The sequence below is a fragment of the Chiroxiphia lanceolata genome, chromosome 6 (assembly GCF_009829145.1).
Source record: "Chiroxiphia lanceolata isolate bChiLan1 chromosome 6, bChiLan1.pri, whole genome shotgun sequence".
Lineage (NCBI taxonomy): Eukaryota > Metazoa > Chordata > Aves > Passeriformes > Pipridae > Chiroxiphia > Chiroxiphia lanceolata.
The window spans coordinates 6,474,065-6,487,318 of record NC_045642.1 but is presented as its reverse complement, the minus strand read 5'-3'; the positions used below and the strand labels follow the sequence as shown (position 1 = coordinate 6,487,318).

At 36.8% G+C, this 13,254-nt stretch overlaps 1 protein-coding gene across 3 annotated transcripts in view; it reads right to left on the bottom strand.

The window, feature by feature from the left end:
- Positions 1-9,488: 9,488 nt before the first annotated feature.
- Positions 9,489-13,254, bottom strand: part of METTL15 (methyltransferase like 15) — a 91,282-nt gene continuing 87,516 nt past the window's right edge. For all 3 annotated transcript variants that reach the window (XM_032690778.1, XM_032690777.1, XM_032690776.1), the window contains exon 6: positions 9,489-10,042. In XM_032690778.1, the coding sequence (XP_032546669.1) occupies positions 9,603-10,042 (440 nt within the window). In that variant the 3' untranslated portion in view covers positions 9,489-9,602. The remainder of the gene's footprint in view (positions 10,043-13,254) is intronic.

The window sequence follows — 13,254 nt, the reverse complement described above, 5'->3', positions numbered from 1 at the left end:
TCTGGCAAGGTGCCTCCTGTCGCTCAGGAATCTCCTCTGGAAACGTGCTGACCTGGCTAAAAAGGCTAAGGAAATTGCTCATTGGGAAAAACTGTGATTACAAAGCTGTATTTATAAACATTTTCATTCATGAGTTTAATTCAAGAATCTATCACCTTACTAGGATATAAAGCGTAAGAAATACTTTTAAGGACTCATTTGTAAAGGTTCACGTTTGAGAGGCTTTTATGTTTCAGAGAGCAAAAATTTGTGTGTTGAAGATGATTTGATTGGCTGATAAATCACACATAACCAGGAAGCAGCAACAGGTCTTCCTTTCTTCCACTTCAAACCAGTGTCAATGCATCTTCTTAAGGTGTCATGAGTGGGATTCATAGACACTAAAGATACAAGCCAATAAACACAAACGACTTGGCTCAAATTTGGAAAAGAGTTAGGAGAAGCCCTAAATAATATAGTATGTTCTCAAATTCTATGCATTAACTTAAAAACAAAGAGATCTGATATTCCTGTACTCCTAAGACAGCAACTAGAGTTGTCGCTTTTCAGCAGACAGCACTCAACAAAAGATAATCATGCAAAGAGACGAAGAACAAAGAGGATCTCAAATGGACCAGAGGCAGTAACCTGTGCAGGGAACAGGCACCCACATGGCAGCGAGGCAAGCAATTGCACAGCCAGATGTGATCCACAGATTTACCTCCTTGCGTGGTTATGTAACAATTCCTTGTAAAACGATGATCAACGGCACCCTACAGTGATTGAGATGGTCCATACTGGTACCACGAAAGGACATTGGCACAAAAGCAAGGTGACAAGCACAGAGCCAATCCCGTTGACTTTTCCATGCTCCACTGCGTCTGTGCCTTCTGGAGTGGCAAATGAAGGGAAAGGATTGAAAAGGTTCAAAAATCAGAAGCAAGGCTCCAAAAATGACATGGTTATCCTGGTGGGGAGGGGAGAATGTGGGGGATGGAAAGGAAAGAGGAAAACTGAAAGGAGGGAAGCAGAAAGGGGGAAAACAAAAAGATGGAAAGCGGGGAGATTACACTTGACTATGGTAAATACTTGTGGAAAAGATAAGGGACTCCAATTTGCATGGTTTTCTGTGCAGCCAGAATTCAACAAGAATTTAACTTTAATGTTTCAGGAAAGCTGATGTGCCCATGGGAAAACCTGGAGTATCATTAATTACAAAAGTACTGAGTGTTGTCAGCGTTGAATCTGATGCAGTGACTTGAACATGGAAATATTTCATAATTTTCACATGCAAAAATAAGGAAAATTACAAGTGTGGAGTTTGCTTAGAGAAAAGAAAACCCAAGTTAAGCGCAGTTATTGTTAATTAAATTAAGAGGAACAAAGTGTGAATGCATGCTGAGGAATGCCTGCTACTCTGCAGGTTATAGGAAGGGACTGGGAGTAAGGCCAGTTCAGGTGATACCCTGTGTAGGAGGGAACATGATAATCTATTCAGTAGCCAATATTAATTCTGTATCCCTAATACAAATAATTAAGTATTTCAAAGGAGAAATTATGGCAGAAGCGATTAGATCTTTATTTCTTCATCAAAGTTAAAAACTAAAAAAAAAAAAAAAAAAAAAAAAAGGCAAAAAGTGCCACATTTTCTTAGCTCAGTACTTTGCTTTTTTTTTATATACAGAGAGTGCTCAAATGAAGCAGAATCCTGAAAACTAAGCTATAACTTGAATAGGTCAGGTAAAATATTTGCCAACTATAACTATGGGAGTGGCTAAACTCTGAAAGAGTATTTCCAATATGCTTCTGAATTACTGAACTATTGGGAAATGCGGTATTTATGGCAGGCTGTGCTCCCACTGGGATACAATTAGATCTAATGGTCACTGCAATTAAATTCATTAATTATTTTTTGTCTAAGAGACAAATGTTGACTGCTGTTGATTCCAGGAAAGTTTCACTTAATTTTAAAAGAGCAATAGCCACCTTGCCTGGAGGAAAAAAAAGATCAAGTTCAAGCAGAAAATACCCCCCGTGCTCAGCTTGTGATATGTTCTTTTCCAAAAAACTAGAGAGCTATTAATAAAGCATTAAGTCAGTGCTCTAAAAAGTAAGATATTGGAACATTTTAAGGGGAGGCTGAGATTTTAATCTCCGTGTCAGTCATCACAGTATCGGCTGCAGCAGCTCCTGCCCAGGTGTGTGGGGTGCAGCCCAACGCTGCTGTTTACTGAGGATGTACACACAAAAAATTGGCAGGGTCCTGGTGTGAAGGGTAGCGTGACAAATCCCTAATCATGCCTCAATTGCCTTAGTTTTGGAATACTATTAAGTGGGCAATTGCTGAGCTTATTTAATTAATCTGTTACACTGTTTTATAATTTCACTTCACCTGCTGGTTTTTAATAGCCTAATTAACAGTGATAACTGTAGTATGTGTGCTGTTTAGATCTTGAGCCCACATTTTTTAAAACAGCGGAAACTTTTTATTACCTTTAATAGGGGCAGCAACACTACAGACCAAACACTCTTTCCTTGCAGATATTTTTCTGTCACCCTCCTGCCCTCCCAAACAGAGGCAGTAAAAAAAAAAAAAAAAAAAAAAAAGAAAAAAGATATATGAGCTTCAATTCCAGGGATTTTTATTATTCTTTTCCTAACTTTAGTCTTCTGAAACCCACTGCCACCATTATCAAGGCATTTGTGGAATGCAGTGTACTGCACACCAGTGAACCTGCCTCCACATCGAGAACCATTTTAATTCCACATCATCATGTTTAGTTCCTATTGTACAAGTGCTGCAGTCAGCCTGGACTGCCCCATACTCAGGGGACCTTGTTCTGCAGAGTGTCAAGCCCTTTCTGCTTCCACAGAGACCCAAGATCAGCCTACTGAACTTAACTCTGCTCTGTCAGCTCTCATTGCCTACCGAGATTTCAATTTTAATCTGTATCAAAACTAGGAAAACCAGGACAATTTACAAATAAAGTGTACATATTGTCAAGCACTGGAACAGGCTGCCCAGGAAAAGTGTTTGAATCACCATCCCTGGCGGTTTTTAAAGACATGTAAAGATGTGGCACTCTGGGACATGGTTTAGCGCTGGGCTTGGCAGGGCTGGGTTAATGGTTGGACTTGACGACCTGAAAGGTCTTTTCCAACCTCAATGATTCTATGATTCCATAACAAATCTGGACCCATAAGTAAAGGCTGCAAGATCAGGCTCTCAGACTGCGCATGTATTAACAGGCATGCATGTGTCACTACTCTTGACAATGTAACTTTTGCCCTATATTACAAAACAGTTTTTATGATATCTTCATTTTCAGATACTTATCAGCCAGGACTGTCAATACTTCTTATTTCAGTTCTTTGCAAAGTCTACAAGAGATGTTCTTACATGTGAAACTACTTCTGATTAAAAAAAATAAAATACATATAGAATTTACAGGAAAGATGTGGAGAAATGATCTTAAAATAGAGTTCAAATTAAAAAAGAAGCTTTGCTAGCCTGAATTGTTGATGACTAAGTGATTACTAAGCTTCCACACATTGTAGTGTACAAGTTATATCATGATGTTTCAAGATTTTTTTTATAGTTACTAACTTGTGATATAACCTTGTTAATCCTATGTTGCTATGTTAATGGTATTAGCATAATTACAGCTAATATGAAATTCTAATAACATCATAAATCTAGTAGAAATTTATTCTGAGCTCTAGTAAACGTTCAATGCAAATATAAACCACAGACAGCCTACATTTTCTTTACCAGAATCACATCCACAGACTCAAAGTGATGTGGCACATAAAGAGATGACAGTGGAGTACACTAAAATCTAAGTTTTTACTCAGGTATTCCAGCATGTGTGAGCTTTCAGGTGTGATTTATATATCGTCATTTATTTTCATTCCAGTTTCTGTCATATTCCCTAATGTTTATGAAGATTTTTCCACCAGCACAGATATTTTTTTTTTGTTTAAACGGAGGTCAGACACATGAAGTGTATTTGCCACTGTTGTGTCTGTTAAATTGTATGTACACTAAGGAATAGCTAGAATTTTTATACGTTTATATTTTATTCTGATAATAAATTTTATGTTTGAGAAACCCACTGAGCAAGTTTGTTTCTCTGTCTTTTGAATTAGGTATCTTCATAGGTATTTTCAGACAAGAGCATGATTTGTCCTTTGTTCTTTTAAAATCCCAGTTAGCCTAATTTAAAACAACCACTGACCTGCAAAACAAATTATTCCCACGTTTTTATCTTGTGTCTTCGTGTTGACAATAAACCTGCTGTTCCTATGATCATTTGCAGGTGCACTCCAGAGACCAGAGCAGAGGTACTCCCAGGACAGACAGAGGGAGCTGTATCTCCAGTTTTCCTCTTTAAAAAAGACACCTATAAACAAGCTGTCAGGTTTTAAATTTGCAACCATACAAATAAATTTTAAAAACCCTCCAGCTTGTTTTTTCGCCATTACAATCAATCAAATTAGGCTTGTAAAAGCAACACGGAGAATATGATTTGCCTAAAGATCAAGGTACAATGAAGAAGTTTTAGTTTTTATAAATACAGCTATGTTGGTACAGTAAGAGATTCAGGTTAACTGACCACTTGCTCTGTTTTTCAGCTTTGATTTCCCATGAGCAAATATTTGCCTGTTTTCCTGTCTTAGGGATGTAATGGCAATACTGAAAAACACGGCATGTCATCAGTGAAATATGCCAAGTAGAGAAGTATTAAACAGCGTTAATTTTAATAAAGTTCTAAGGACAGGTATTACACTTTCCCAAAAAGGAAAAGCCCTTCCCTTTCCTTCACCCGGGATAAGGTTACAGAGGATCCAGAAAGATAAACACAATTCTAACTGCAAAGGAGACAGAGGGAAATATATACAGAGCTGGACTTAGAGGCATATATACCTTCCCACTGTTACCTCTGACTGTGCACTAGAAACCATGTTCTACACCTCATACACAGACTGAGCTCTCTCACGGCTACTGCTTATCCCCAAACAGGCAAAATTAAACAATGAATGGAAAAAGTAATAGAACACTGCATATATGAATTTTTAAAAAATTGGATGTCAACCACATAAATTACACTTCTTTCTAAACTGTTCAACTTTACTCCTTATTTCTTGCCTTTTAATTAAACATAATTTTTTCTTCCATCTTCTGCAGAGGCTGGGGAAGGTAAGAAGGTAAAAGAAGTTGCTCTACATTAATTTAAATTGTTTGAAAGATTCACTGTAGCACTGCACTCTTAATTAATCCACAAAATCCTGCTTTAATTCCAGTATAACTCCAGTGTAAAAAGGCCTCCCCATTTGATTATATTTCTGAAAGACTTATAAATATAATCTCATATTTTTATAACTTCCATATTAGTTTTAAGCAAGTGCTTTATGAACAAATAAATCTACGGATATAAAGACTGACTCACATACTCCGCTGAATGTTGTTTTTAATCCTGGCATAAATGGTCCTAAACCTATTGAAGGGCTCTTTCTGGAGAAATTTTGAGGCATAAGAAAATCGGGCCTGAACCCCTTCCCTAGTCTTGCTAGAGGTTAAGTAAGATGGGCAGCAACAAATTAACTTATGAGTTCATTACTTCTCTGTTTATTCACATTTGTCTCATTTTTCACCAGTACTTTTGTACAGTGAAACTCAAAACAGTTGAGTCACAACCGATTATTTAAAACAACTAAGTTATTTTAAAATTTAATCAAATCATCAACAATCTGCGTCTAAGGCTGCTTATTGAAATCATCCCACCCCTGCACATCACCTTTCCCCAGGGCAGAGCTCCTCTCACTGTGCTTTACACTCTTTAGGAGCATAAACTATCCAATTAAAACCGTGCCTTCTCCACTACAAAAAAATAACATTAGAGCAATTATATGAATCATTTATCATCATAGAAATGCTACTCTCGAAAGCAGAATGCAAAACATCTGACACAACACTTGCTACTAGAAGAGCCACTCGCTCCTGCTGTTCCCTGAAGTCAGCATTTTCTACGTTAGGAATCCCCTCCTTCCAACTTCCATCCATCAAAACCTCCACACGTCTTTACAAAGACTGATGTTTCAGGCTGGGATTTCTTTCAAGTCCAGCGGCAATCCCAGCAGCTGTGGCTGTGAAAGACTACTGAGAAAATACTCAACTGTAAAAGTTAAAAAAAAAAAAAACCACACACACAAAAAACCCAAACCAAAACTGAAGAGATATTAATTCCTTATATTACTTGCACTCTGAAACAATGAAACTGATTATTTTTCTTTAGGAAGCAATAGGGAAGTAATACTTGTCGGTAGGTCCTCATGGGTTATAAATGCAGATAATTGTGCCTAAACTGTAAAATTGTTTTAAAAAAGTATTGTATTTTTACCTTAAATACTTTATTCACAGGATAAATGTGTCTAATTTTCAAATAATTATTCTATGCAAATCTCTTTACCAGGCAGGTACTTCTGACAGCATATCAACTTTTTACTTCACCTGGATTAACTCATTAAATCCCACTGTCTAGTAATTTCAACAGAAAGTGAGTTTACAATGCATACAAATAGTCCTATAGCTGCTTTTTATCCTTCTTAAAATTTTCCCACACCCTTCTAAACCAATAACATGAAAAGATACACTCTTTAGCAACATGCCCTCATGCACATATTGTTTGGCAACACCACTGTCTTGCCATAATTACCACTTCACTTTCTCTACAATTATTTCACATATTGGATGTTTCTACTCATCCCATTGTGTACAGCACCATATTATTGCCATATTCCCTGCAAACATGGTCTACAATCTTTTTTTTTTTTTTCTTTCTTGACAGATAATCTTGCATTTGGCTGTATTAAAATGTGGATTGCTCAGGTTGAATGGAAGTTTTTAGAAATTACACACAACCTGTACCTTGACAGCATGATTTGGTTAATTTTCCACCAGATATCATCTCTTTCATAAATATAGTTTTTGATTATGGAAAAGAAAATGTTTAGTTTTAGTAACATTTCACATATACCACACTGGGAAAATTTAAGATGCATTATGTAGGCGTGTCCTGGTAAGAAGATAAAGACCTAATACCCTTCACATAACATGTCACTTACTAAATCATAGAATCACGGAAGGATTTGGGTTGGAATAATTCCCAAACTCCCTGACATGGGCAGGGACACCTTCCACTAGACTGGGTTGCTCCAAGTCCCATCCAACCTGGCCTTGAACACTTCCAGGAGTGGGGCTTCCACAGCTTCTCTGGGCAACCTGTTCCAGTGCCTCTGAGTAAAGAATTCCTAACATCTAATTTAAATCTCTGTTCTTTTAGTTTAAAACCGTTCCCCCTTGTCCTATCACTGCATGTCTGTGTAAAAAGTCCCTCTTTTTTTATTAAATGAAATGAAATGTTTAAAGAGAAAAGAATACTTTGACCAAGTACAACCAGAGGTTTTTCTGGGAAACCATAATTTTTTTTTCTCAGGCAAGCAGAGGTTAAAATTCCAGCCTTTCCATACCTCAGGTTTAAAGCTGAAGGTGAGGAGAAGCTGAGAGGAGAGCAACAGACTCTCCAAAGAGAAAAGCTCAACAAAGGATACACTGCCATGGTTGTGCAACTCCAAACTAAAGGCAAACTCCTGAACTGAGGGAGTGCATCTACACAACCTGGTAATACAGCAGCTCAACTACCATAAGCAACTGTGCTTTTGAATTTAGACGTGAGAAGTGTGGGTTTTAAACATTGTTTTAAGCATAATAAGGAATTTTAATACTTTCAACATAATGTCTGAGATACTAATACTCAACTTCTGCTACAACTGGATGTCCTTTTCCTGAGGCGTGTTCCTGAACAACGCACAGCATGGCACCACAACTCTTCTAAGCCTGTGTTGGAGGCACAGTTTTTCAAATCTACAATTGAAATACCTCTCAGTATGAAATCTTAGCTAAAAATAACATTAGCTATTTATATTTAATGTTTGGATGAAAAAATGTCTATTTAGGGTACAGGTTGCTGTCTCAAAGATGACAACAGTAAGTAATATTATTTGAAGTGGAATGTTTTATTTAATATTTAATAACATGTATAATGAAACTAGTGGGAAAATATTGAAATTTCAGAAGAGTATGAAATGCCCATCATCAGACTTCTATTTCAGATTAGTGATAGATGTTATCAGCTATACCTAAGAATACATTATAGGACTTAGCTTTACCAAGGAATTAAACAATATCCAGCTATTTCAATATATCGTATATTACAGACAGTGAACCTAAATTTCAAGTTGTTTGTGTCAATATGACCCAAAAAACTCCCGTGAAGTAATAATTTACACCGATATAAAGAGGATGCTTGATGAAAATCAAGTCCAAAATGATCCAGCCAGTTATCTTTCAGAAGCTGGTGTAGTAGTCATTTAGCTGAGTCAGAAATTGCACTTTTTTATTCTACCAACCAAGTTGCAGACTCACCACAAATGAAATCCTGGTACCAATTTGATTATTCAAATTAAGACTTTTTCCTGAAGAAGTCAGGGGTCAAGGAATTTGCAACTTATACTATTTTCCATTTATTTTTTTAGCATATAAAACAAGCAAACCAATGGTCTTATAAGAAAATATAAACCCAAAGCTAAATGTAATTCATATTAACTTAATAAAAAAGAAATTATGTTACATGTTCTACTACTTAGTATAGCACCCAAGTTGAAAGCTGGTGTTAGAGTGGGCCTTGTCTAAAATAATTCAATACTTACCTCAGTAGAACCTCTTAAAAAACTATCAACAGCAAAGAAGAATACTTCATAAAACCACAATACCCCCCTTTTTTTAAAAAGTTAATTACAATTCTATCAGCACCCAAAAGTTGTACTGGATCTATGCACAGAATTTATGGTTACAGGAAGAAATTCAGATGCTCAAGTACAAATTTGACTGCTTGACTGAGTGTCCAAGTGCCAACAGTGGTCTTCTAAGTATCTTTTTTTTCCACCAAGATAAATTTATTATTTAGAATTCTTAATCATTAAACAACCAGGTGATCACTCAGAAAAGCCCATTTACAAATTGCTGGATAGAACATGACATCCTGATGTCACTTTATTTCAGAACTAGTTCTTTTCCCATAGGCATTCATGCAACAGGTCAGTTGGGATACAGAGACATATATATCATGAATTCTTAGCTTACTTTAAACTTACTCTAGACTGGACCAGACATCTGAATTAGGTGTCTGAAATCCACCCCCATTAAAAATGTGTCTGTCTCAATTAGCTACTGAATTTAGACAGTTAATGTTGGGGTTTTGAATGTAATCTAAAGGGACTACTACAAATACATCAAATCTGCAATTTTTACAAACTTTACATTTGATGCTCCTTTAAAAAAAGATGTTTATTTTTTTATAATTACTGACACCCACTGATACCCATTTATTTTGCATTTTGATGCTCTATACTACATTCTAATTAAAAAGAACACAAAGGTAAGAAAGAAATGTTTTCTAACAGCCTTCATTTTATTTTTTCAGTTTGATACTACCTGTCCAGTTAGCCTTCTAGAAAAAAAAAATTAAAGGAAATTATACAATTATCTAATCATATATTTTGTTTTAGACTTTAATAGCAGCTCTTAGCTTGGCCGACCTTCCTCTTGGGTTTGTTTGAATATCCTTGGCCTGGGGTGTGAGAACTTTTTTCTGTATAAAAATCCACTTGGATTTTCCATGAGGAGATTCTTGTGTGTCTTCTTTTTTGGAGGGATTTTTCAGAGCCTGTCTTATCTTCTGCCTTGAGCTGAGATTGTACTTTTCTGTCATGTCTATCCCATGAAGAAAACGTTTGATAATACGATCTTCCAGCGAATGAAAGGAGAGGGCTACAAGGCGACCTCCAGGTTTTAGAAACTTCTCAGCTGTCTTCAGTCCTATATAGAGTTCATGGAGCTCATCATTGACAAATATTCGCAGGCCTTGGAAAGTTTTGGTGGCAACGTGCACGGGTCTCTGAAGCAAATCCTTCCGTGCGTACAGTGCTGATGCTGGAAAAGCACCTGTCACAAATTTTAAAAGGTAGATGTTAGTATCTTATTATTTCTACATCTGGACATCTATGCACTCGATATTAATCCACTCATGCATGATGACTTTAAAGAAAAGCATACTTAAAAGCTCTGAGTAGTGAGCTCCCTTGTTTGTAATATACATTACTGTTTTCTACTTAGAATTCACATCTCTGAATGTAAACCCTATTAAAACACGCTGGCTTATGGTTAAGTGTTGGGGTTTTTTCCCCAGAATCTTTTATAGAAATTGCTTCTCCAAATGCATCACAACTTTAAAATACAAAATGACAGCTGAAACCAAAATAAGGAAAAAAAGAAGACGGGCAAGATAAGTCTCACCTTACAGCTCAGTGTAATCAATGTCAGTTCAGTATTTGTGGTTGTGTTATGCTTTTAAGGAAAAAAAATTAATATATAATGAACACAATTTTAACTGTTGCCTTCTAGATAAGCATGCATTTCTTCACAGGCAGAGATAAGTGAATACAATGTCTACCTGGTAATAACTATCTTTCAGTGAATTACTCAAAGCTTAAAAGAGGTATCCTTGCCTGGGAATAATAATTGTTGACCACCACTCCTGTGTTTCTTCAAATGTTCACAAAAATACCTTGAGAACTTCAGCAAATGTTGCTGATACTGTTGCATTTTCACATGCGGAATGTGTCAAGGTATGGATTTGTCAGATGAAAAATCACCAGAGTAAATATTTTTTTATTAGGTGCGCAAAACTCCGTCTTCCTTTCCCCAAAATTCTTATGAGTTAAACAAGTCTCTGTAGAGACTGAAATTTTGATAGAAACTTTAATATATCAATATTTAATATATTTTAGGCTTGAACTTTCATTACATGAGTACAGAGCAAAAAGCTAGGGAAACCTGATTTGATAGATCAGAGGGACTAAAGTGCAAGAATTTTACAAGATCTGCAAAAGCCAAGTAAATTTATAATCTATTATGTAAGTGAGCACAGGACTCTGGTAAAGATAAATTAAATGAATAATGCTGGTACATAACTGAAAGAATTATTTTTCCAAACAAGAGGGCCCATTAAAGACAAGGCAATACAACTGGTATATATGTATTAAATTTCATGTCAGTGCTAAGCTGACATAGTGAAGCAAGTAAATGCAGTTCATAATCAAGTAATTGATATTCTACATGGTGGAGTAAAAGAAGGGAACATTGTACCTCTGCAACTAGCTGTCTAAATTCACATTTACACAGGTGATTGAAAAAAATTAATAGAGATATCATAATCCAATATGTTCACACAAAATAATTTATTGGTGGAATTCTTGAGAGTTTTCAGGCAAGGTTTTACTGATGTCAGAAAGCATAAGTGCCTGGTATCACAAACACACAAGTGATCTTAGTGTTCAGCAAAAGGACAGGATAATAATGGGATTTAAAAGTTCAATCATTAACAAAGTTGTTATCATGCTGGCAATGTATCTAAGGTATGTTTCTGCATACTTGATTTTCCCAACTACATTCCCAACCCCCTCTGACTTCAACACTAACAGCTCCTAAATTCACTGAAGAGATTCACTGTAGCTGTGGCTGCTTCCTATTCTATAGTCTGAATCCTCTGAGACAGAAAGCGGCAACAGGATCAACTCCTCCCAACAAACTACTGCATGGGAATTTGTGGCTTTAAACTGTTTCACAAAACACAGTAAATAGATGTTACCTGTGGGAGATAGGCTTCTCCATCATTTACAAACCCTGGAAAAGTTGCACTAGCTAGTTAATATAATTTCTGTCTTTGAGAACATAACCTTCTATATTTACTATAGATCATAAAAATGAATACATACTCTTCCTGTAGGAGTCACAAAGCCCACTTTGACAAGAGAGCTAAACTCAAAAGAGGACTCAAAATCACCAAAAGTAAGGTGTCCCAAGATACGAACTGACACCAAGCTTGCACGAACACGCACAGTATCTGTTTTCGTATTTCTTTACAAACCTATAAATAGATTCTTTGAAAATGGAACCCTTAAAACATCCATTGACTGCCAGTTGTGTGTGACGAAAACTGTCTCTTAAAGCATAACATAAAGGAATGCTGTGCTAAGCAAAATAAACACAACTTTCTTTAAAGGGTCAAATAACAGCTACAAACACCAGTAGTACGCTCAGAACTCCTGAACAACTATTAAATGAAACAACAAGGTTTAAAAGACCACTCCTGTCATGTTCAGCCTACAAAAACAGTTTTAACTGCAACGAAAAAGTACTGTTACCTTTACAAAATATTGGCTACTACCAAACTAGTGGGTTAGAAAACAAGGTGTGTTTTTTGATTCTACCTGTATTGATCCTGCCCCTTCCTGAACAATTTACAGTTGTGACTCGAAGAGCATCGAATTTTATAAATTCAATTTTGGACTCTTACTACCCAGAGCTGGTGTTCACCTCTCAAAGCAGATCCAGAATTTTTAAGCACCATATTTTAGCAGTCTAAGTATTTTCTAAAAATACTGCTGGTTTTCTGGGGACGATCCATTTCTGATATTCTAAGAGTATTTTAGCTTCCAAAAGTATCACAGATAAAAATGGAGCTAATCCACAAGAGTACAGCATGTAATTTAGGTACAAAACTGACAGTGCTTCTTGATTGGGACCTAACCATAAAAACAGAAACCTGGAATGAGATCCTCTGTTTAAATCTCCACAGACAATCTCTCAGGAATTTTAGTAAAATACTGAGAGTTTTACCTCTTATGTCAGCAAAGCATCTTTTACTCATCTGAAAAAAACAAGAATGATACAAAGATCTACGACATCCTTGCCTCTAAACTGGAGAGACGTGGATTTGACAGATAGACCACTCGGTGCACAAGAAATTGGCTGGATGGTTGCACTGAGAAGAGTTGCAGCCAATGTCTCCATATCCAAGTGGAGATTGGCGATAAGAGGCATCCCTCAGGGGGTCAGTGCAGGGACTGGCACTGTTTAACACCTCTGGTGGTCACATGGACAGTGGTATTGAGTGCAGCCTCAGCAAGCCTGACAACACCACTGAGCTGTGTGCAGGGGTTGACATGCTGGAGCGAAGGAATGATGGGCCCGTGAGAGCCTCATGAAGTTCAACAAGGCCAAGAGCAAGGCCCTGCCCTTTGGTTGGAGCCAACCCAAGCACAAACAAAGGCTGGGCAGCGAACGGATTGAGAGCAGTCCTGAGGAGAAAGACT